Source organism: Enoplosus armatus, chromosome 17, assembly GCF_043641665.1.
Source record: "Enoplosus armatus isolate fEnoArm2 chromosome 17, fEnoArm2.hap1, whole genome shotgun sequence".
NCBI classification, from domain to species: Eukaryota; Metazoa; Chordata; class Actinopteri; order Centrarchiformes; family Enoplosidae; genus Enoplosus; species Enoplosus armatus.
In genome coordinates, this window is record NC_092196.1 from 12,878,400 (window position 1) to 12,903,992 (window position 25,593).

Consider the following 25,593-nt stretch of genomic DNA (forward strand, 5'->3'; position numbering starts at 1 on the left):
GGCTCTCTGCTCTCTGTAGCATCTGAGACAGGATTACTGGGCAGGAAGCCGCCAAACAAACAGCTGAGTGGACACAATGTTTCATGGTTTGGATTTTGATTCAGTGGCTCGGGGACATTAAATCAAGTGGCAAATCACCTTTAGGCAAACATAAGCACACCATTTAATGCTGTAGAGTCTATCTCTGCCATGGGCACCCTTAGCAAAGACTTTTGCACTGCTTTTCCCCAATTACAATGCTGAGCAGTGTAATTTAGAAGTGTGTTTAGTGCAGGTCCACGTCTCAGGGTCGAAAATTCCACTTACAACACTATTAGCTAACTATTAGCTTTTGATCCTACAAAGATGTCTACTGAATTGAAATATCATGCACTACAGTCATGAGGCACAATGCAAGACAGTTGAATTGGTAGTTGCAAAATTCCTGTAAACGTCTCAGGAACACACGTCGTATACTGCAGATACTGTTTTAGTGCGCATGCGCCGACGTGCATGCAGCCGGTTACAGTCGCTTTATTTTGTACATACCTTTAGTTCTAAATGATGCTATTTTTCTACTCTGGAATGGGAGCACCGGTACTGTACAATTTCCCCCCGGGGATCAATAAAGTATTTCTGATTCTGATTCTGATTCTGATCATCAGCTGTGATTAAGTGTGAAAACTTAAAAAGGACATAGGCCCATCAGTGCAAGTGTCTTCTCCAAATGTGATTCAGAATTGCTCAGTGGAGAAATAAGTCCCTGTTGTACCTGAACACTTAAACTTTAACTCTGCATTTCTGCTCTTATATTCTCACAGACTGTATGGGGAGGCTAAAAACAAATTCTTTGTGCTGGGTTACAAAAAATGATCTGTGTGCAAATTAATAACGACCAGTGGAAAAAACCGGAACATCAGGGATGTTAATGGATGCCAGAGGCAGCTAGTGTTGGAGAATGACCAATATTTAATGAGCACCCTGTGGAGTTTTCTGGGTAAACAATTCTGTTTTTGTACATTTCATATTACTCACTATTTTAAACATGTCTCCCTTTAAATGCACATCCAACAAAAAAACATCTGCAAAAACTTTGGATGCTTAGCAACCTTCATTGTTTACATCGCCTTGCTTACATTCCTACCTTCTACAGATACATAGATAGTGATGCACTGAAACATTTTTTGTGTTAAAATTCACTGTGGTCACAACATCTTCACTGGTTTGAATGTGCAAATATATTTTGAATTATTTTTTATAGACAACAGAGTCTGAACATATTGATCAGACATTTCTGAATTCTTCAGAGGCTGTCTTTGGCAATTCTTTACACAATTGCTTTTCTGTCTGGTCGGACTCCTGATGTGCTTCTTTTACATTCTGAGGCAGGCAGTCCCAATTTCACCTACGGCACGGTGGTTAGGTTTTCTAGTAACTGTAAGACGTCTCAGAATTGTGTTATATGATGAATGAGCATATAATCATGATGTTTTACATGATCTTATTGTCTCACAACACAAAAATCTTCAGGACATTTGTGCAATTTGATTACAGAGTGTGTCACTGACATTTGAAAGCATTTGATCAATGTGGCGTTTTTCTGTTGCCTACTTGCAGTATGTACTCACACTACAGCTGGACTGATGTTTCATTGCTGTCACAGTTAATAAGAAAAGGTTAAGCTGTTCAGATGAGAAAGCATAAGCAAGGCTTTGCTACGACTGTGAAAAGGCAACAACACAATACATTTTACTGCATTGCAAAGTGCTAAATGTTGTATTTTCACTGTGCTTTCTTTTTTCTACTTCCAGTATGCAGAGAGGAGAAGGCTCATTTCTAGAAATGACAAAATATTACAATATCTAGCTGTTAACTACAGCAATGCAGGCAGCAACACATGCACATATTCAGTGAAAACAGCAGGCAGGATCCCCCAGAGTGCACTTATCTTCAGCCCTGTTTCCATAATGTATTTACTAGTAGGATAGGTACAGAAATAAAGTTTGTAAGCACGAGGCACAAACTAATATTTTAGATGTTTCTCTATAAGTCACGATACTCAGACTAACTTCTAGATCCACCAAATGCTAACTGCTTTTCAAAGGCTGTGAAATGCACATTTCTTGGGCACATGTATCAGCAATGCAGCAACGGCTCTATTATGTAATACTATAAACTACACCAGTTCTGACTGCGTGCTGTAGAGTCTAGGTGGCTCCATTGCCTGGTGGTTCTCTGCTGCAGAATCAGCATTTTTTTCAGTTGAATGAAATACCCTGAACCACTGATATGAGCCATATTTAAATAGTATAAGATATGGGTGAAAAGGAGGCGCAGAAGTCTTCCTCAAGCTGAACAGCCTTAACAGCGTTTATATTGCTGGGCAGTGAATTTGCATTTGGGCCATGGAAGAAGCTGTTCTCTGCAAATTACATTACATTAATTAAATCTCACAGTAAACCTACTACAAACGCTTGCAGAATTCTAGGCCAATAGTTATACATGTATATGGACTGGAATATGGCAACACAAGGCTGAAATTACTGAAAGAAATCGGCTAATCTATGCAGTAATTACACTCTGAAATGTTAGCCTTTTCTTTTCTGTCTGTGTGGCCACATTTAAATATCATCGTGGACCGGGACAATGGACAGAAAATGATACTGAGAGGATGAAAGGCAGCAGGCGTTACAACAAGCCAGAGAAAACAAAGAAACAGATGTTCAACAGCGTCACTTATTCAGCATCTATGCGTCTATGGTTGCAGTTATGTAAAGCCAGCTTGCATCTACATTTTGTTGTATTGGCCCTTGACCTGCTTGATGGTATTACAGTACTCTTCAAAGATGTTTTCTTTTCAGTACCCAAAATAAAGACATAAACAACAGCAGCAATAAACTAACATCCATCCCGTGGGCTCTTAGATTAACTTAGGCATCAAAAAACATCAATCTACAACATGGCGATGGCTACACCAGAGTCATAGTGTCCCTTCATCTGAGTTATTCTGGCTGCTAGCATGAGCAGCAGGCCAGTGGCCACCTCCAGGCTATAGGAGACCCAGGCTGTGGCTAAGGACCAGCCGAAGGACGCGTCCACGTTGGCGAGGTTCTCCGGGGACACAATCCGCTGGAACTCCTCCATGGCCTGGTTCGAGTATTTGATGTAGATGCTGACCCCAGTCAGGGTAAAAAGACCTGTTGGTGCACAGGAACAGACAGATGGCTCCATTGGAAAAAGCCGTCCAGATTTCCACACATTCCCTTGTTGCTGTAACATGGAAATAGATCCAGCTTGAGGAATCTGAATGAATTCTCTAGACACGAGACGCATGAACTGCCTAATCACATACCATAATGTTAATAATGATGTATTAAACATGGCCAGCTTTTACAATGAGGCAAATAATAATTTTCCAACCTAATTGTCTTCACATAACTCAATGGATAGTGTTAGACAATATAGACTTGTTAGCCCATTAATGAGAAACAATTAGTAGAATCCTAAAGCATTAAAGATTTAAAACAGTTTAAAGAAAAAGATTTGTCTCATTCATATGCAAATTAGTCCATCAAGGTACTTCTAAATCTAATCAGAGCATTTACTCTTCAGGAGGAGCCTGGCATGTAACTATGAGGTTTCTACTGTGTGTTGTTTTTGATTTCTTGTGCAACCAAACAGAAAAATGAAAACAGCTCGCATGACAATTACCATAGAGGTGGAATAACATATCTCTGAATGTCAACCCAGAAAACACACTAAAATACAGGGTAGTCACCACTACATGCACAATTCAGACTGACCTTTAGCATGGTGCCATGGAAGGCAGAACCACTACACACTGCACTATTGGCAGCTGCAATTAACCTCTGCCAATTACTTAGACAAAAAGTCACAATTGGGGGTGTGTCTCCCAATGTTTGTCAAGCAGTGTGCTTAATTAGCATGCTAGCACACCAGAGAAAGAAAGAAAGAAAAAAAGAAAGATTAGTAAGTACAAATGTCATGAACAGTGCTAAAGGAGGCGTAACGGGTTCTGCAGATCTCCCTTTTGAGGAGCCAGTCCGCTGGAAGAAATTGGAGAAAATACCGACACTGATTTGTACTCATGAACGCGGTCTGCCTTGTACTGAGGTGCCCATTGTGGAGGATTATTCCTCCCAGATGGACAAGAAATCACCTTTGGTTCTAGTCTACATCCATTTTGTATGTGTAGTCTTCTGTGTATGGTGTGACTTTACGGTTCCATTGCACTTTATGTGAGGTCTGAGCTGCTCTGCCAATACTACACTATGGATGTGCATAACATCTAGTGTACTCACTTAGAAAAGCAATACTAATTTGAACATTTTAATGGAGCTAAGGTAGCTCTTTAAAACAACCTTGAGTTTGTGGTCAGAGTGTTCAGAGTGCGATTTTAAAGACCTATTGACACATAGCTCAACGTAAATCATGTGAATACCATCTCTCATACGAACATTTCAAACTCAGAAATGGGTTGCTCATGCATCATATAAGAAGAAGAAAAAAAAAGCAAAACAGAACACTGAAATCCATTTCCCCTTTACGACAGAGGTGGAAGAGCTTAGTGTTCACAGGCCTTTTGATGTTGAGATGTGGACAGGACATTCAGTGCAAAGCATGAAATTAGCTGTCTCTCCTGTGTGACATGCAGGGCTGGGCCTGTCAGCAGAGATGGTAAAGTATATAATAAGACCTTCTACTTCTGTGACGGATTCATGCATCCACCCTCAACCATACCCAAATCGAGATTCAAACTCATTCCCTTTGAGTTCAGACCTAATCAAATGCATTCTTTGATGGATATTCTATTTGTTGTGACTGTTCAACAGCTGAACCCATCACAGTGAAGGGAAAAAAAGCAATCTTTCTCTTTCTGTACTGCTGATGAATACTGCCATTTAAGGAACCAGCAGATCAGGTCTCCTTACTGTATAAAGACCAAACCATTCTGCTCAGAGAGGACTCTCCAGTGCCATCAACGAGAATGATACTCTGTTCTATCTTTGAGCTCCTATTCTGTTGGACATTCAATTTGTATTTTTGAGCATTCAGTACTCTCCTCTATAGACAGATACAACAGTATGTGAATTATTTAAAGGGTTATATTCATCAGGCCACCATTCAGATATGAGATGGTTAGCAATTCTATTTTAACAAGACTAAGTGTCTACAGCAATGACAACATGCTCAACAAAGTTATTACAAGTCATCCTGAGGGGAACATAAATGTGTTTACCAAATTTCAAGGGAATCCATCCAATAGTTGTTATGACATTTCACTCAAAACTACAGGAAAAGCTGGGGGATCACCAAATTCATCAGTATTCATCCTGTCGGCACCATGAATGTATGGGGCGGCATGGCATCTCCCGATGGTTGCAAGCATCGGTTGCCATTGCATTGGGAACCGTTAAGTGAAGACCATTTACCATGTACAAAATCCATCCAATAATAGACCAAGAGAGTGGGCCGACCAACCATCCACATAGCCATGCAGCTAGCATGGCTAAAAAAAAAGTGTCCATCAAATGTCACGGACGCATTTTAGGAAGATGTTTGTTTACGATTCGACTGCCCAAGATTAGCAGGACGAACACAATGTTGTTGATGTTATAGAGGAACACCATTTAAAACAGAGAGTGACACGAGAAAGAGCCCACTGATGATACCAGAGTGACTGAAACTTTCAATCAAGGACAAGCTATTTCGTGCCACTCCATCACGAGCAGCAATCACTCCACATGCTGGGATCAAAACTGACAATTATGTCTATATCCATCGTGAGAATGTTTGGTGGTTTGGTGTCTAAAATCATGGATCATTATCAGGAACTGGCTTTGCAATTATGATTTATTTAATGCAAATCTGACTTGCAAGTGCTAAGAAAAAAAATTCCCTCAGTAAATCATTACCTCAAACTATTTTTTTTTTTACCTTTCTGCGGTTGTGTTTGGAAGAAGGTGTCAAAACTGTGATTTAGCTTATAGGAGTCCCTGTCATAGCAGCACGACCATCTCTCACAGTACTACTATAATTGCACCAGAATTTTTTTTCAATCATGCAAAGTCTATTCACAAAATCTGACAACCAGATCGAATAAGGAGATGGAAGTCTTGCACACTCACTCTGTTTTTTTCCTTATTTCCTTATAAAACCTTCTCCACCCACTCTAATAACAGTGTGAGCAAAAAGATCATTACCTAACTCAACTCAATTAAGTCAAACAGGACTTTGAACGTCCACACAGAGATATTTAAAATGTACTCACAGATTCTACCTCGAACAGTCTTCTCCAGTCAGCTGCAAGATGTAACATTTACACAACACTAATCACTGTTTTCTCATTTGACCTCAGTCTGCTGCAGTATACTCCTAATGTCTAAGAAGGCTAAAATGAGATTTTAGGTCAGAAGTGAATCAGAAGTGAGAGAGCACAGTTCAAGTTGCATTTTCATGGTTTTCTTGGTGTTGTTAACAAACACAAAAGGTACCTACATGTGTAAGATCTGCCGCCTACACAGTTTTTCTTGCGCTGTTCATGTCACACACTGACACAACCAAGCAGAGGATTCACTTCAGACCAACCTACACGGAAAGCAGACGTAATTGCTTCAGGCTCAGAAAACACAAATCCTGTGTGGACTTACTGCAGAAGAGAAAGTAGGATGCCGATCCAACCAGCAAGTTGGGACTGCTGGCCAGTGAACTGACGAGTCCAAAGATCCAGCCAAACACCAGCAGGACCAGGCTGAGGGGCAACATGATGACCACCACCTTGTGCAAGCCTGCAAACACACACATGCATACACACAATGGTAACTGTGCTTGACGATTTTAAAGGACTATGTTTTGTTACAGTGCCTGAACGACAAGTCAGCTGGATTTTGAATAACTGCTGAGTGCAACCATTTGCAAAAGCTTTTCAGATTGATTTCTCCCATCCAGGGTGCCATTGGTTTCCCTTTCCATTGTCAGCAGGGTATGAAAATCAACTTGCTTAAGATAACTTCTGTCACAGTGGACAGTTTTTTACTGTATTTCGCTGTCAATGTTGCAAACAGGGACTGTTTCAGAAAGCACACTATCATTTGCAAAATGTTCATGTTTGCTTATTGTATTTCTTCTGGGTTGAACTTTCTGACAGCATACTGTTGCTTGTCACTTCTTCGGCAGCCAATTACTTTTGTCAGATATCACTGACTTTATATACTAAATCCAACTCATTTTCACGTCCTATGTCAGCTGATAAATGAAACCACTCACCAAGAAGGTGCCTTTCTGCCTCTGACAGGCTGGACATATTTGCTGTGAAAGAAGGGATGACTGAGCTCCTGTTTGCTCCTGAAAATGTCAAGAGAAAAGGTCACACATGACAGGGCGTGTGGACAGAGCTGTAGGACTTTGCAAAATTGCTACTGGATACCAAACAGTGTCAGTTTTTATGATAGACTTGTATGATATCTAGAAATATAACACAATGCACAATTAAATTAATCAAACCAATTAAATACATCCCTGTATGACACTTCCTCAGCCCTGAATAGGAGATAGTTTTGCACCAAGAATTTGTGTCAGTGCATGTTACAAGTGAGCACAGCTGGAGGAGCTTCAAACATTATGTTGTCTCATTAGGCATTTACTGTGTGAACTGTGGGTGCCACCAAATTGGACACCTCTGGGAGCCCAAGCTGTGCAGCCAACGAGTAGATTGAAAAAGCTGTGTCGAAAAAGAATCTCTCTGCAGCCTCCTGCGATTTCACCTGCTGGTGCCTGCAGGGGCTGATACAGATGTGAGGGGTTACAGTTTCTACAGTCAGTACTTGGAGAGGGACATAAACTGCGGATATTAGGATATGGCTCTATTGTGTGGTTCATTATACTCACTGAACAAAAAAGAACCTTACTGAGGAGTTAATAATTCAGCACAAAGCCAGCAGTTTTTTTTTTGCGCCTGAGTTCTCCGCCGCCCTAACGGTGGAGTGATGAGGAATAAATCACGGCAAAACCAGCTCCTGCGTGGACTGCTGCTGACAGTAAACACGATAACGCAGCAACATCAATGTATGAACAATGTTAGATCACAACAGCATCACATGTGACCCACAGTAGATTGCCTTTTTGTCAACATCAGATTTGCAGAAGTTAGAATAAAGACTACCTTGATTCCGGAATTATAAACATGAGCCTACAAGTTAGTTCAAAATACCTTCGACGCATTTTACGCACAACAGTGTTGATGCCACATGATAAAGGCTCCTCAAAATTACCCTAAAACTTATAGGCTGCCTTCTGAATAATATCTTATACAAACTACAGGCTATAATATGTAGGCTTAAGTTGAGTTGACATACCTTCATTGATTCTCCACAGTCCAGAATGTGAGCTCAGGTCATCTGGACCTGTGTGGTTGGGTTTATTCACATCGATGATGTACCAGTAATCAGTCCCAATAGCCACAACGAGGAGGCTAAAACTGAGCATACCTGTAAACCCAGCAGTAAGGACCACCAATCCGTAGCTCATCATATACAGTCCACACGCAGAGCGCAGCTACTCTAATATTCTGAGCAGTTTTGATGTTTTTCTACACTGTAAACTGTACCGACGCTCCAAGATGTGCGATGCGTAAAAGCTCTCCAGCTGGATCCTTCCCTGTAGAGTGCTGCTTCTCCATGGCTACACCACACCGTCCTAAAATGCAGTTTCTGAGAAAAAAAATCCATGAATTGTTTCCAGTTTACTTTAAAGGGTAAAATAACTACAAATACGAGAAACGAGACGCGTCTTTGTCTGCACCATCTTATACCACACTGTCAGGTAATTGTGGCTGACAGCGGCAGCAGCGCTCCTGGATTGAGCCACATAGTCAAGCTAAAGGGGACAAAATGCCACACTTCCGGTACGAAATTCCAAAATAAAACATCGACCAGAGAGTTGTGACGGTGCTTAAAATGTATTTTTGTGATGTAAAATAGCTCACATCCGGCCACAGTTTAGCTATAGTTACTTGACTATTACTTAAACTCAATTATAGCCTATTGTCAACAGCAACAGTGGCTGCTACTGTGAGCAGTAGCTGCAGAGGCTGCTACTGTAGATACCCCATCCTTTTGTCACTACCCATACAGTAGGAAATGAAAAGGCAGCCTACGATGAGGTAAAATACCCAGACTCAACAAATAAAACTCAACATTTAAGGCTAAGCACATTTCCTCATGTACCTTCACTCAGTCACAAAAACAGAATAGCAAAGTAAACGTTAGATATGAGTAGGGCTGTTGTTAAATGAGGAACAATCACGGAAAGCTGTGGAGAGACGCAGCGATGGGGCCACCTGTTGGAGCAGACTTTAGTATCAGTCTCGGAGGTAGGTGTTTGACAACTGAGCTGTGATTCAGCTTTTCTGTCACTGACTCATGAGAAAAGAAAAGATAGATGTCAAAATGCAAAGAAATCTCTGCAAATAGCAAAACTGTACAACTATACATACATTAACACAGCATGAGCTTTTGCCCCTTTCAAGCCGATGTGTAGTCACGTTAGAGGCTGGAGGCTGTGTGGAGAGGCCTGACGTTATCAGCCTTGCACATTTGGACGCTACATTTCAACCCCATTCTTCCGAGTGAAACTGCCCAAGCACTGTCAAGTGCCAGGGGGACCGCGAGTGAAAAGCAATTTTCAAGTCCTGCCACAAATTCTCAATTGGACGGAGGTCTTGACTCTGACTTGGCCTCTCCAGGATATGTTGGAGCCATTGCTGTGTAGCTTTATGCAGTGTGTTGGGTGGGTGTTGATGTGTTGCTGGAAAATAAATCGACAAAGCTCTCTTGCAGACAGCAGCAGGTTTTTAGTATAGCTGTATTTTCAACGTGTCACTTTGCAGATATGTATAAATAGACTTTTGATGGATAAAAATAAAAATAACCCACAACAAGGAGGGGGAGGAGATGTACACATATGTCTTTTTAATGATCAAGGTCAGTGTAATGTCACGCTCGTGGGCATATTTCTCTTTCATGTAGAGTAAGAGTGAAGCAAACAGCCCTCCGATCAGTACAGTTACTGGCGTGGAAAGTAAAATAACCAAGTATACATTTATTTCACTGGTAAGAACATTGGACATTGGGGTAATTTGAATGCAAATTAAGAAAATGTTTCCCCCCACAACTGTAGAGGTGTAGTGGAAATGATACAAACTTTCAATTCCTAATTCAAGTGAATTAATTGAGTTGGCTGATTGTTTTGGCACTCGTTAGAACTCATTTCTGCGCATGATAGTAGAGCTGCAATGATTATTCGATCAAAAGAAAATGAGTTGCCAACTATTTTGATGATCGATAAATCGTTTCAGTAATTTCTCAAGCAAAAATGTAAAAGGTTTGCTGGTTCCAGCTTCTTAAATGTGAGGATTTGCTGCTTTTCTTTGTTGTTTACGATAGTAAATGAAGAGTTCTTTGGTTTTGGACTGTTGGTTGGACAAAAGAAGCAATTTGAAGACGTCACTTTGGGCTCTGGGAAATTGTGATGAGCATTTTTCACAATTTTTCGACATTTTATAGATTAAACGATTCGTTAGTTGCAGCCCTACATGATATTACAGTTTTACTGTCACGCAGTTTGAGAGGATGCAGGATTACCCCTGACATATTTGACAATCAGTAACATACAGTGCTTGCTGTGTTTGAGTGTAGCACTGTGACGCAACTGGAGGAGGATGTAGCAGGCTTCTTGTTAAAATCCACAACCAGTATAAAGCCACTCGCTATCGCATACATACCCATTGGTGTCAAAAAGTACATCTACACACAATAATTTCACCCAATGTGCCGCACAGACCTCTTACAATCTTAATTTTGTGCACTCTAGACCCTAAACTGTTCACACATGAGAAAACAATGTCAAAACCTTGATCGCCGTCCTAGAAGTTCTCAATCGATAGACAATAGGACATAACCACACTCTCATACAGGTTACTGTTGTTAGTTAGAAATAGGTAAACAAAGGTAGAATTACTTCTGGCACTGCATGTTTTATATGTAATTGTGGCCTAATGTTGTAGATCAGACATTTGTCATGTGTAGAATGGATACATGTAGTTTTTATTACCACTGCAAGGCATTAATAAACCAAGGCGTCTACCTGTAGTTTTTAGATTGCTTGTCAGTTCTGTTTCCAAGAATGCATCTGCTGTGAAACGTATAGGGTCAGAAGGGTACATTGCAATAATTAAACCGTGCATTGAAACAGAATTAATATAATTTCTCAGTTCGGTTCAGAATGCATAGATGTCTGAGAGACAAGCAGTGTCAACTAATCATATTCATCCATCTATCTATCCCTCCATCCCTCTGTGATGCACAGATTCTGTCTTTGGGAGCATCAATCAGGATTATTGAGTGGGCTTTCTTTAATCAGTAATGTTGTCAGTTCTGCTATAGGATGGATTTTTTTTCTATTTAATGAGGAATAATCAAACAGCTTCACAAACGTAGCAATTTTATTTCCAAACAAATAAACAGAATTGAAAATGTGTTGGCTTGTATCTTCCCTGCCCTTGTAAACCGGTGTTCATTTGCAAATTCTTCTATTACAATAACTCAAATGCCGTCTTTGGTGGAAAGCAGCAATGAAATGCCACGATGTGTCAGAGTTGTTGTGGCTCAGTTAATCATTTAATCTTTTGAAGTGCTCTTGAGTTTTTTCACCTAGAACATTAGTTGATGCAAACACACGCAGGTTTCCATCTTATTTTGCAGGCTTCAGAAATGTGCTTAAAACCTCATCAGCTACATTTTCTTTAGAAGCTATTGTTAAAAGCCTTAATGTATAAAGCGTTGCCTTGTTTTCAATGAACAACAATTTTAGGATGGAATATTATAGCTGAAATGCTTCATGCTTGCTTTAAGCAGTACAACACTACTGCTGGCGTATGGTTATTGTTGGCAAGATTAACAAGAATTGCAGCGTCTGTGGCTTTTGCTTAAAGGTAACACACAAGTCAGTTAGCGGCGCACCTGTGCTCTGTCACAACAGGTAGTTTGAACTTTTTGACATCTTGCTTTTTTGCAAAATCCCTCTACAATCCATCTGCACATAGGTGTCATTTTTATTACAGATGCACATACACTGTCTGGTTGAACTGGACATGTGTTTGAGGTTTGTCTTGCTGGTATTGTTGGCATGTTGTGCTACAACGGTGGCTTTTTCCCACAGCTAACCTTGGATCAGTGATGCATTGGTGCTCTGTTTTTGCAGATTCATTTGAAGAATGCAGGAGAAATCTACCGAGCCATATTATATCCAAACTGTGGTAGACAGTGTGAAGATGTGAGAGCAACGTGATGTACCAACAGAGTGTTTCGAAGTAGACAACAGAACCAGCTCTCTCTCCTGTTCAGTTTCCTCACTTTGCATGGAAAACCAATGCGTCACTCAGGGTTGCCAGGTTTGTCTGTGTCCACCAGTCTCAATGGCCAGATTGTGGTCATTCATGTCTTTCTCTGTTGCTCAAAGTGCTAAAATAATCTGCCTCAGTATTCGCTGGTCAGTGCTAACTTTATTTTAAGGTTTGTATGAGATGTCCAATGTTTGATGTGCTTTTCCTTCTCTTTGGCTGTAATTTGGTCGGTCTAGTTTGCGTGAGGTCTGTGCTGAGGCCGTGCACTGTCGGTGAGCAGAGCTTCGTGACCAGCCGACTGAAAGGACTTGTCTCCATTTTCTTATGTGTGTAGCTTTGTAATGGTGGAAGCTGTGAAGGTTTTATTGCTCTTCTTTGGATCCTAATTAAAAGTAGAAATTGGTCTATTTCAGTGGTACTGATTGTGTCTTGTCTTGTGTCTTCTGTGGAGTATATTCTTACTTTTACCAATTTCAGTTTGCCAGGCTTCAGTTGGGTATTAATCCCATTTTAAATAGCCTCGTTTTGCCAGGGTGTCCCCACATATCACTATGATATAGTAAAATTGGTTCAGTTATGAATTTGAATATCTGTAGCCACATTCAGGTTGGTATATGTAGGTGTTAAGATGTTTTATGGCATAGAAAAGTCTTTCTTTGTTTCTGAAAGCTTTCAAAATGAAATGGCCCAAAGATGTAATTTGTGTTCCTTATAATGTCTAGTTCTACTATGCATTTGTTCAATCTCAGTGGAGCCCTTTTTGGATTTTAATGACATTTCTGGAAAACCACAATCTCATTCCTCTCCAGACTCACTGCCACGGTCCAGTTCTGGCAGACTGTCTGTAAAAATGCAGCTGTTGTTGTGATGCTTCTTTAGATTGCGGCAGCCACATTAGAAAATCAGCAAACAGAAGTCATTTAATGAGTATCTAACAGATGGGGAACAGAACACAGGTTATCTGAAGGGTGTACAGGGGGAAGGTGTTCTTTGCTGTTCGATAATTTGGTGTCAAACCAATCTGACTTTTGCTAATGGCAGGATGTTGAAGAGGATGTTTTGCAGTCGGGTGTTACCTGATACAGAATAACTTACCTGGGTGCTACTTACACATCCTGTATGCCGCTATAGTTGTCAAATTTATTTCCAGATTTAAGGATTGGTGTGGTAATCCCCAATGGTGGAGGAAGTACTCAGATCTTTTACTTAAGTAAAAGTAGTGACACCACAGTACAGAAATACTATTCTATACTATTGAATAAGTAGTAAGTAGTAAGTAAATCCTGCATTCAAAATTTTAGTGAAGTCAAAAAAAGGTACAAAAGTATTAGCATCAAAATATAAGTACTAAAAGTAAAAGTACTCATTATGCAGAGTAGCCATTTAAAAATGGTACATATTATATTATTGGATTATGATTATTGATGCATTAATGTGTACATCACTTTAATGTTGCAGCTGGTAAAGGTTGGGATAATTGTAATTACTTAACATACTCCTGGGTAGCTTGTGAGTTTCCCTGCAGGGATCAATAAACTCTGACCTTATTTTTAACTGTAATAACACAGCATCATTTATTTGTTAATTCAAAATGAATCGAAATTTATACTTATTTTAGTAAATGTTTTCACTTTCCACCGCTGGTAACGCCTTTGCTCTGTATCAGGGACACGCCCAACACTTAAAATTCAAGGGGAGCTCCACCAATTTGACACATCAAAGTCTATTTACAGGTCTTGGCGAGTACTCCTGCTCATGTGAAAAAAGATGTATAAAGCCTTTGTGGCTCCAGAGGGAGCTGTGTGCAATCTGAGGCTACAAATTTGAAAATGAAAAAAATCTAGTATAGTTTTTCTTTTTTAACTGCCCATCGTCAGTCCAACAATGTTATAGGAATGCAATGCTAAACTGGTGGAGTACTCAGTACACTGTGTTGCTGAATTTGTGCATTTTGTGTTTTACCGTATTCCATCAAGACTGCTGGCTTTCCTCGTTTTAGGGCCCGAATTTTGGTTGCTAGTCTTTGACTCTTCCCCTTTCCCTCTGAGAAGATGTCTTATGGAAAGCCATAAAAAGCAAAAAAAACTGTCCACTTCCACAGTGCATCTACACTGATGCCTGATTACACACTCAGCCATTCCGTGTCATGTGTGTATTTGGTTGTTGTGTGTGTTTTACTGAAATGTGAACTTGATTTGCATAAAAGCTTGAGAATGTCTTGCCCATCTGTTTAAAACAAGCACTTAATCGAAAACAAATCAGAATTGGATTTCTGTCTAATGTTTGTACTTTTGAGATAACCTCCCTGGCGGATCCAATCAAAAAATCCATCTGACTAACTAGCAAAAATAACTTCATCTTAGTAGCGTTTATCCAGAACAACACTGGCTCCAGTGCTGGAGTACAGATGAAGAAAACAGTGCCAGTAATAAATATTGACCTCTAGCCATCCATTCACACCAGAGCGCTATAGCTTTCCAGTTCAAACACCGGCAGACAGAAGGGGTAGAAAGGCTGGTGACGTGGTTACTTGAAATGAAAACATTTTATTTAGTTTCAGAGCTCTTTTAGACTTTGTTTGCAAATGCTAAAATCTTTGGCGCGCTCATTCTTATGGCAGTTAAAATGCTTCGCCAAAAGCAGAGACTATGTCACGTTAAAGGCGAGTTCATCTGTTTAAACATCTCCAGTTCAGTGAGTAGTGCGTAATGATCAGGGATTCTCAAAGACAACTTTTGCCAGTGTAATTATAGAACTAAACAAGGGGAGGCAAAGTGAAATAAGTAGTAAGTAAAATGTGTTGGGCTTGAGAAAAGTGTGTGTGTTTTCAAGAGACAACTGAAATTCTTAGAAAAAAAATACTATACTTCGTTGTGAGTAGTTTGAAAAACTATGAAACCATTGGAGATGGTGACGGCTAGGAACCTGTAAGACTTCCTGTACATACTGTGAAATCATGTCTTGTTTTCTTGAGGGCATGAAAGTACCGTATTCTGCAAGTGGCAGCTGATATCAGTTCACGTGTAACACTTTAGTTGTTTAAAGTGTCAGGAGGTCAGTTGCAGTGTGGTGGATTGCGAATAGGTGCTCGTGTAGATATCAGCAGGATATGCTGCTGTCACAGCACTCGACACTGACTATTACTGTATCAGAGAATGAACTAAGAGAGGTACACACTGCCACCCAGTGTAGTGAAGTGGACTGTGTTCGGGTTGGGAAATTAAAATTCACCTGCGAAATAGCTGCCAAGATTACATTTTAGCATTTTGGTTACAATTGTTACCATAATTTTTTTAATTATTTTAGTATAGGCCATATACTTTTTAACCATTCACTGGGCTCATCGGCTCTTTTCAACAGACATTGATACTTGTCATAGCAGTTACACTTCAGACTAGTGTTATTTAATGATACCTCAGTTTCATGTATGTCTCCCAGTGAGCCAGCATGCACTATATCCCTGGACCCTGGAGCTAGATTGAATATAGTCATCATTCAGTCATCAAGTTTGCTCCATGGGAAAAGGTTTATATATTTTTTCCTTCCCGTCATATTCTTGATCCCTAGCTACAATAGACCTTTTTCACACACAGTAGGAAAAGCACTGTTGATAATGATGATTTTATTATAATTATATGATTATGATGGCTGAATTTAGCTGCTTTAGTTTCAGGGTCATGGTATTGCGTATGCTGCCTTACTGTCATACTGCTGTGAGTCAGGTATCCATTCAAATGTTTCGTCTGTCGCAATATTTCAAGCAATCACATGCTTCATGTACGTCATGATTAATTCCTGATTAAGTCAGTCTCCACTGCACTTAGTTTTGTTTTTATTGATACATAACACATCAGTCAAGCATAAAAACTTGCATATAAATGTGCATAAAAACAGGTGGATGGAAACACACTTATATATTTTATAAAAGTGGCCTATTGAGTCATCTCTGCTCCATCGAAGGTAACTGAGATGAAAACATCATTGATACCAAATAATGAACTCAATTCACTATACTTTCAATTCTTAGTCACAAACATCAGATGTTTGTGGGATAATACTGACTTCTGGACATTACATAATTAACACTTTTATCCAAACTGACAATTTGGGGTACAGTATCTTGCTGAAGGGCACTTGACATTGCTGGAAATTCAACCACTAACCTTACAATCATCGGCCAACCCCCTCTACCATCTGATTTACTGAATCTCACATTTCTCTCAATACAATTGTAGTCAACAAAGATATTGTCAAGTTTTTATTTTCATCAACATTTTCAAAAATCATGTCAGAAAACAAAGATAGTAAAACAACAAACATCTATATATATATATATATATATTAAATACATTCTAAAATATGGCTGGAGGCACTCTATTGAGCTGATACAGGACACATAGGTGACCAAGCCTTTTAGACCTTGCTTTCTAAAATGTTTCTCTATTAATTGCAAATTGCACACATCACAAAACCAGTGGTTTAGACATTACATTTAAACTATTGCTACAGGATAAATTGTATACAGGTTAAGGTTGTCCTCTGTGCTGCACACCATTAAAGTCTGGACAGCTTTTGATGGGTGTCAGGAGTATGTAATCAATTCAGTAAGTCATGTGAGAGACTGAATCAAAATACAAAAAGTTCTCCCTTAAAAGGGCGGTGCTGGCTAAGGGTATACTAGAGGCTACTGCTCACATTTTACAAAAAGCAGTGTTGGATAGGTTACTTAGAGGAAAACTCTGGCATTTTGTGAAATACAGTTGTTTTGCTCTCATATCCAGAGTTAGATGAGAAGAATCATGTCAGTTTCAGTGTGACGTTCTTGGCCTAGCTGTGCACAAAGACTGGAAGCAGAGGGAAGGCAGATAGCCCAGCTCTGTAAAAAGTGAAACAACATGTTTTCCAACAACTCCAAAGCTGTCTGAAGGAGCGGTTTGCTGACACGTTGGGGCTGGGTTTAGGCAGTGCACATAGCACTCATATCACAAATTAAATGCATTGCATCCTCTCATCTGACTGTGTGTAAACAGATAGAAACAGGCATTATTATAAGATTTTTGCATGATTTTTGTTTGGGTGTCACATGAGTTTTCTTGTTCCGCATATGAATATTCCAATAAGTAATCTTTGCATTTTTTTCAGAAATATCTGTTATCTTAATCCATTATTTTGTTCTAATCATACCACCCAACTCTGAACATGAGAACAACGTATAAAGGGATACAGAGTGCAGTATGGTATAAGGCCCCTAGGCAGAACAGCAGAGAAGCACTTTCTGAGTTCACACCTGGTTCATTAAAAGTTATGTATAGTCCATCAAATGCTTTAAATGTGCTCCCCCTTTGGTTTCTTGCTTGTCCCTGATATGGATATATGACGGTTCTACTGATGTTCTTTGTTCCCAAACGTGTCTGATCTCTGTATTTCTATATGTGTTACACATCTATATCACAAAATGTATTTCAGTGTTTGCAGTGATGCTGAATTAAGTCCTCTTTGGATATACATTGCGCAGCATTGCAGATGTACAGTCTATTTGCTCCAGTCCACTTAATTTGCTTCATATAGTGCTTTTATGGAAGCTGTAAATGGTCCATTAGGATAAATGAAAACACCATTGGCACCAGCCATTGCTGTCTTTGAAGACAATGGTGCATTAGCTTGGTGCTTAGAGTAGTGTAGTAATGACTGTTCTTACAGAACATGTCAAAGTATTGAAATCATTTAAAAGCTGTAAGCAAACATAGTCACCTTCACCAAATGAAGTTAATTTTGTGTCTATAAATGAGTATCCCTGTTTTTTTTTTTTTTTTTTTTAAATGAACCTAAGGATGCAGCCACACTGATCCGTCATTGTCTGTTTTTCACTGAATTTCAGTTTCCTTTTGTTGCCCTTCATGGCCATGCTTTCTGAATAGGCTAAACATAAAATGTGTCAAAGGCAGCAACACTCTTTCTCTTTGTTCAGTGACTGATCAGTGTGGCTGCCCTCAAAGATATTTGGTTGTCACTGTGCCTATATTGAACAAAGTGTATCTGAAAGAATTGGGACAGTCACTGTCTTATTCCTTATTTGTGAAAGTACACATTTTCACACTGTTCACATGTGTTGTTTGGTGTTGGCATTGTCATTTGAAAGACAAAACATTAACATTTACAAGAAAAAAAACACACATATCTTCCTAAAGTGTTCACTTCTTCCCAATTAAAAAAAACCCCAAAACAAAACATGGTATCGGGCACCTAGCAGCTAGTATAAAAACCGGAGGGAAAATGTTACCCGGTCAGTCCGCTTCATTTGAGCTGATAGAAGCCGGTCCTTGCTCCCTCTTTGAGGACCCTGATTGAAGGGGATCAGTACTCCCACAGAGAAGGTGCATCAACGGTTGTACCATCACCCATAAGCGTACCTCCCTGGTCTCCACGAAGGTACTTGCCATTAGAGCCCTTGATGGCGATGCGTCCATGTTCCAGGAACTCAAGGAAAAAGTCCTCTGGCTTCTCTCCATCTGAGCACACTAGGCCACTGCTAGAGACGTACCAAAACTTTCCGTTCACACCTGCAGATGTCAGTGTAGTTAGCCATTTGTGCCATATTTTAGTAGATGCCAAGTTAAAACAGGATACAGATATAGGAATTTAGTATGTTGTGCACACATGAAAACACTCACTTTTAACATTGTAGGCGCCATCATTGAAGATCAATGAGAAAATGTCATAGACGGATCGATTTGCGTCCAGAGTGTTGGAGTTCTTGTGGTGACACACAAAGCCGTTCTCTCCACTAAGGATCAGCATAGGGCGGTTGATGAGTTTCATCAGGAATAATTCATCATCACCTGCAATGAAGGATAAATGATGTTCATCTGTTGTGCACGGGTCAACAAAGCTGTACCTGTGGCAGCATTTTCAAACAAACACAGCACTGAATCTCAAGTGGCTCGCCTGAAAGCACTTACCGACTGCATCGCTGACTGCTGAGAGCTGCCCATTCTTCTTTGTACACACATACTTTCCATTACTTGCTTTGAGTGCTACCCTCTGTCCTCGCCACTCAATGTCAAACATTGTGTTGACCTCTCTGGGAAAAGGAAGGCATGGATGGGCAGATGGAGAGGTTCAGGTAAGAGGTATGTGAAAACATCTAAGAAAGCTCCTCTTTTAAAGCCCTTAGTGCTACTTACACTTCTGTGGCAGTGGACTGGATCTCTCCGTGAGTCACTAAAGTCCAGTAGGATCCGCCATTGGTCCTGAACATAGACTTTTTGCTCTCCTTATCAATCTCCATCTGGAAGGTCTCCATGTCTGTCTCCACATCCTGATTGGCTGAAATACTCACTCCTGGTAATAAGGGAAGAAAAGACAGCCTTGATGATTGTGCCTTTGTTTGAAATAAATTATGGGTCACAATGTTGCATCCTCTTGAATGTCATTTGCTTCCTCTTGAATGTCATTTACTCTCTCAGGCATTGCCAAAGACACTTTTGTGTGCGTAATACAGTATCCAACATTTAATTACATCCATGCCCTCTCTGTTGTTGCACCACATAATACAGCGTGCTACCTACAATGACTCACGCAGGTGTTTTTAGGTCACACAGCATTTCATTTGGCAGATTAATAAAATGTCCTGATGATCATATATTCACATTAAGTCCTGAGTAATTTCAGTATTACCTGAATTATTTTGGTTGTTGATTTTGCCAGCACTAGACCTGGGTTCTAGCAACTTAAGTGTTAAAATTGTTACCCACTATAGTGGATGTCACCACCTGAAGGTGCTTTGGCATGGTGTTGCTTCAGGCCTCCTGCTGCGCAGATGAGCCTCTAATTTGTGATCTTCTCTACTAATGCACGGGCATGTCCAAGGCAAAAGCAAATGCTAACATACTTGATGACACGTTGGATTTATGGCATTTAATCATATTTATTACATCATGCTATCCCACCATGAAATCATGTCATCATTGGAATCTATTTCACTGTTGTAGTTTATAGGGGAGTGCCCAAAAAGAAAATATTTTGGGCAGAGGATCACTTAAAACAATAAACCTGCTTTGTTGTGATCTGCAAGCTGTGGATGTTCCCTTGCCTCGCTTTGTGATCCTTTGCTCTTAAGCAAATTTGATGTGATCATCTCATGCGATGTTTTGCATACTAAGGATTAGTCTAAGTAAAGCTAAACGCAACACAGAATAACATCCAAAACTTTCTTAAATTGTGCCCATCTTTCCGGTTAGTCAGTTAGTGCCCTGTTCTCTAAACCCGAATGCCTCACTTTCAGCCAATCTAGTGTTATGTACTTAATCCACATGTATTAACTCTGTCTGGTGGGGTGTGTCAGGTGGTGAAGAATACACGGACACATATAACTGAACTGTGTCTGCTGTAGTTCAAATTAGATGCCACAGAAATATCCTTCAACCTTTCTCTTAAGCCTGTTACAACCCTAATCCCCCTCAGTCACCCCTCCACCCTTCCTGTTCATTCGCTTGCTGTAATTCCCTGAGTGGTGAAATGCAAATCTGCACTGCAGGGCCCACTAAGCAGCTTTCGGTGCCTTGTTCCTTAAAAAACGTGGAACTGCCACAAGGCCAAACTCTACAGTTAGAAATTAAATTCTTTGCCCTATATTAAGGGGATGGAGTGCCAGGTTGTTGAAATATTGCCCTGATAGTGACCTTTTTTAATGCAGAATTTTATTCATGCATAAGCACAATTATAACTGCAGTCTAAAGATAGTTTGAGAACCTCATTCCTCAGATATGCTATAGTAGTGCATGTGCATTGTACAGCTAATTTACAACTACACCAGTAAAGATCTCCTCTCCTAAGAACTGTTAGTTGTTTTAATTTAATTTTAAATGCAACAGAACACAATTTGCTCCCCTATCCCTCTTGAACAATTATACAGGACAAAGCAGAGCACACCATGCAGGCTGACAAGAGACCTTGTAACTGATCTGTCTGTTAAGGCCTGGCTGTAGCTCTTTTTTGCTGCCACCTCATTGCCACACTGGCCAACTATAGATCCACATAATTTGGAGAATTTCACTCGATGGATGACGGTAAAGAGCAAGTAGCTGCAAGGCTTTAAGTCCATTGATGGTAATTGACACCCATGGGGCGCAGACCTGCCCCGCCAGTCATTTGCACGCTGCTTAATCTTCAATAGACGCACAGTGGAAATGACAAAGCCCATTACCACAATTACCTCCACAGTATGGTTGTCAACCATTCTGGATCCAGCATGTTGACAGGAAAGGCTGGCTTTCTCTCATTATCTGGTAAATTTGGATACTGCCATGTAACTGCAAAGTTTCAATTGTCTCAAGTTCATTTGAATCCCTGATTACTATACAGAGTGTGATATTTTAATCAAACAGCTGGACTGCTGCACCCAGGAATGTACTGTATTCTTACTGCACTGTAAGACACACCATGTACTCTACTGTGCTATGTTGTTTAGCTGTTTTATAGACTAAGGCTAGACTCGTAGCTAACCTCAATACCTAAACCTGCTAATGTAGTTTTCTAATAGCTTTGCAAAACTCTTTGACCTGAAAATTCAGGGAAACAGAATGTAGAACTAAATCTGAGGACCACTGATCTGAAATTAACAATACCTGAAAGTTGACTATTGCATTTAACCACAGACTGTGAAAGTAAACTGTAACAAGGATAGCAAGAAACATTTACAACAATATTTATCTGACCAAGAGGATAAGAGTCATTTAAGAAAGCTGCTCTCTGAAGGATCTGAAAATGGTCTCGCCTAGTCTCGCATGCTAACACTGTGGAAAAGTGTACAAGGATTTACAGCAGCTGCACAGTGATTGCGAAATCATAGTAAAGGAAATTGCTGTGTCTTTAATTTTGTCAAAAGTGATGCATTAACCATGATGTTACGTTCTTCTCTCCCTAAGAGTGAACTCGTGGAGCCTCTGAAAGTAGTTCTATCTATATTTAGCTTTCATGTTTGCCATTTTGTTTTTGTTTTCATGCCCATTTGTTACCATGAAGACACTTTTACCTCGCCTCATTTTGAAATGTATTTGCAAACAATCAAATCTCATTCAGTAGCCTCAATTACTTTCAACAATGAAAGTCATTTCCACTTTAAGGCTCCTCGATGCTTACTACTGGATTGTGAATATCGTACTGCAAATGCACAACTCCAATCCATTTTCACTATGAAACTATTACGATTTGTAAATATCAAACTTTCCCTTGTTATCATTAGATAAAGAGGTGTGATTACATGAAAAGTCGGCATCACAGGCTGATTACCTTGCTTGACTGAGACAAATCTTTTATTGGCGGCTTGAAAGACTACTTGTGGATGACTCTCTTCAAGATCGAACAGCTCATCTTTTCCAGGCTTGGAGCACCGACCAGATCGCAGTGTTCCTGTGGGACCCACTGGGGTCAGATATTTCCCATCACAGTCCTTAAAGGCCAGCTTGCCAGATTTCAACTCCAGTGTGAAGCTAGTAGCATTGGTGTTCTCCTTCACCAGTTTGCCATCATTGCTGAGGAAACGGCTGTCACAGGTCTTCAGGCTGTACTTGCCGTCCAGGTATACCAAGGTGACCAGGGAGTCCACTCCCCAGGGAATGTTGCTGTCCACTGAGATCTCTCCATCTGAAGCAGACAGATGGGCATAGCGCTTGCGTGCCACACTAAGCAAGCTGGCCTGTGGGTGTAAAGCCAAATGGACGGCCCACAGCTCTTGTTCCCCAATGGCTTGGGCAAAGCAGGACAGGTAGTCAGCCGAGCCTCCAAAGTAACGCAGGTAAGGCTCTGATTGCAGTGCCCAGCGACCATCAGATTGGGGCACAATAAGGAAACGGCATTCAGGGTCCGGCTTCTCTGCCCCACATATTATCTTCCCATCTTTGTCAGAGGCCAGATAGCGTCCCAGGTGGCTGCGTAGGAACACTACTTGGCCATCTTGCTCGTCCTGCTCTAAGGTCCAGATCTGTTTCTTTTTCATGCTGATGCCCGAGGCGTTCACCTTGAAGCCGAAGGCCTCAGCCGTGAGGTAGCGATTCTCATAGTTGATGAGGCCAAACTGCAGCTTCAGGGCCTTGCTAATTCCGTTTGTGGGCATGCTTGAACAGGCCACACGTAACGATTGCAAGTAAAGATGTTCAGGACAAGCAAGGGAAAGGGTGATTAGGGAAAGCAGGCATGAGAGTGAAAAGCAAAAATAAAATGCTTGATTTCTCCCTTCTTCTGTCTCTCAAGCCGTAAATCAGTTCCACTGCTCTCCCTTGATAGTTTGTTTAGTGTTCCTTCCTTCTCCTGTCACTTTCTCTCTCTCCCCAGAGGGCTTGCACAGGCACTTGCTCTCTGTTCCTTAATGAGTTAGGATTAAAATCAGTAGGACACAGCTCCTCAATCCAACAAGCCGCTGACGTCACATACCAGTGCACCAATCACAAACCTCCCCTCCTCCCTCTCCTTCTCCGGTACACACTCAGCACAGATTCATTCTCTATCTCTTCCATATCGTCCCCCTTACTCTCATCTCTTTCTTTTCTCCTCCACCCTTGTCTTCCTTCCCTGTAACTCACACTGACACAATAATTTGTTAACCTGACTCCCTATTGGTTGTTACTCTCATATTTAGGTCCATATACTAGTAGCCACTCCATCCAGCCAGAGGATTATCCTAGCTTTGATCTGCTGGCGAGCCACAGCCTAATTGGAAAATGTCCAGAAAGTAAAGGTGCCTTTGGTTGCTTCCCACTGCTTCTCCTTCTCTTTTGAGTCCCTTTTCAAACAGATTTCGTCTACGATTAATTGGGTTTTTTATGGGCGAGTTTGTGTAAATATAAGCATATTTTGAATAACCTTTTCTATCCACCAATAAGCATTCTGCTTGTTAAAGACTTGATGTAAAGATTAAAATTGTATTCACAAAGAGCCTCTTTCACATTGCATTGAACCAGTGCATGGCTGACTGATTTAGATGCATAGTCTTAACTCCCAAAGCAGTACAAAGGCTTCTTTCTTAAAGTTATTACCCCAGTTTGCCACATGCAGCCCCAGAGGAGCTATATCGAACATTATGTTTGTTTACTTCAGAGATATTTAAACCTGTGACGTCTGTAAGCTTAGCAAAGAGAAATTTGAATAACATATTTGAATGTACAAGCATGGCTCATTTGCCTCTTACCCATCTCCACTTTCACCTCTGTTGATTCTTAACCTTATTCTTTCTATTACTTCCAGTCCCACCTCTGTTATTCCGTCAGTTAATTGATAACCAAGGACGCGACTCCATGCCCCATGACCTTTGTCACAGTGCACGCCAAGATCAACCTTTGTAAGAGCATTATCACCCTCTTTCACTAAGGTTCCTGGGGATGTTGAGGGTAATGCCAAGGAGAATATATTGTTAATACCAAAACCACAAAAGTGTGTTATTCAAACTATAGCACAAAGCGAAATCCTTAGGGTATTAATTCTACTTGATAATCTTTAAAGGCAACGCTCTCATCTATTAGCCTTGACAGTTACGAGTGATTAACATAGTGATCCCAGACCACCATAGGGGGTTAACGCGCTAACGTTAATCTAAGGACAAAGGTTGGTTGTAGCCCAAAGCTAAAACGAAGCAGTTTGTGGAGCACAAACATATGTAGTTTGTTAATGTGTGTATAATAGCTGAAGGACAGTATTCCTTTTATTGGGGTTAGATTCTCAGTGTTTAAATCATGGTCATACAGGGTTAGGAGCTCAGATTTGAGTAGAACCTCTGCTCTTTGTTGAAAGCCAGGCTAGGTATTTTAAGATCCCAGTATGCTTCATCAGAACTGCTTGTTGGATGGTCGGATAGCTTCGGAAATGTGCGCTGTTATTTTAACAAAATTGCGCCCTCCCCCCTCTCTGTTACAGTTTTCACTTTTTCACTATTTTTCTTCTTTTTCGAGCAAAACCTGACCCTTTTCAGGATGCCTCTCAGACCCCTCCCTGTGGAGGCTAACTTGGGGACCCAAAAGAAGGATACAGGTCGAGTTATGCTCCAAAACGAAGTCATTCTTTTGTCGTGTTGTCCGACCAGGTCTGACGGCAAAAGTGCTTTTAGCTGTTCCAAAAGGCCACACTCAAAGGTTGGGTGAAAAGCCTGCTGTCATAGAGAGGGGCAAGACGCGATCATCGTTCAAATATGGGGATAAGCACAC

The 25,593-nt window shown here is 40.6% G+C and overlaps 2 protein-coding genes across 2 annotated transcripts; both read right to left on the minus strand.

Annotated features, from left to right (window-relative positions):
• Positions 1-2,931: 2,931 nt before the first annotated feature.
• Positions 2,932-8,526, minus strand: LOC139300619 (transmembrane protein 235). The gene is made up of 4 exons (XM_070923773.1): positions 8,355-8,526; positions 7,267-7,344; positions 6,651-6,788; positions 2,932-3,176 (listed from the first exon to the last, which is right to left on the minus strand). Exons 1-4 carry the CDS (start codon positions 8,524-8,526, stop codon positions 2,932-2,934), a joined length of 633 nt encoding a protein of 210 aa, XP_070779874.1.
• A 10,228-nt stretch (positions 8,527-18,754) lies between these two features.
• On the minus strand, positions 18,755-23,513 carry fscn2a (fascin actin-bundling protein 2a, retinal). The gene is made up of 5 exons (XM_070923617.1): positions 22,691-23,513; positions 19,585-19,741; positions 19,360-19,481; positions 19,072-19,239; positions 18,755-18,960 (listed from the first exon to the last, which is right to left on the minus strand). Exons 1-5 carry the CDS (start codon positions 23,511-23,513, stop codon positions 18,755-18,757), a joined length of 1,476 nt encoding a protein of 491 aa, XP_070779718.1.
• Positions 23,514-25,593: the final 2,080 nt, after the last annotated feature.

What these genes read in the sequence shown, in the direction of transcription:
- fscn2a (XM_070923617.1), bottom strand. Translation starts at nt 23,513, where the DNA reads ATGCCCACAAACGGAATTAGCAAGGCCCTGAAGCTGCAGTTTGGCCTC. An exon ending in ATTTGTCTCAGTCAAGCAAG is followed by an intron (nt 19,742 to 22,690) that starts GTAATCAGCCTG and finishes CCTTATTACCAG; the next exon opens with GAGTGAGTATTTCAGCCAAT. An exon ending in AGCAGTCAGCGATGCAGTCG is followed by an intron (nt 19,240 to 19,359) that starts GTAAGTGCTTTC and finishes CCTTCATTGCAG; the next exon opens with GTGATGATGAATTATTCCTG.
- LOC139300619 (XM_070923773.1), bottom strand. Translation starts at nt 8,526, where the DNA reads ATGAGCTACGGATTGGTGGTCCTTACTGCTGGGTTTACAGGTATGCTC. An exon ending in ACTGTGGAGAATCAATGAAG is followed by an intron (nt 7,345 to 8,354) that starts GTATGTCAACTC and finishes TGACATTTTCAG; the next exon opens with GAGCAAACAGGAGCTCAGTC. An exon ending in ATCCTACTTTCTCTTCTGCA is followed by an intron (nt 3,177 to 6,650) that starts GTAAGTCCACAC and finishes GTGCACCAACAG; the next exon opens with GTCTTTTTACCCTGACTGGG.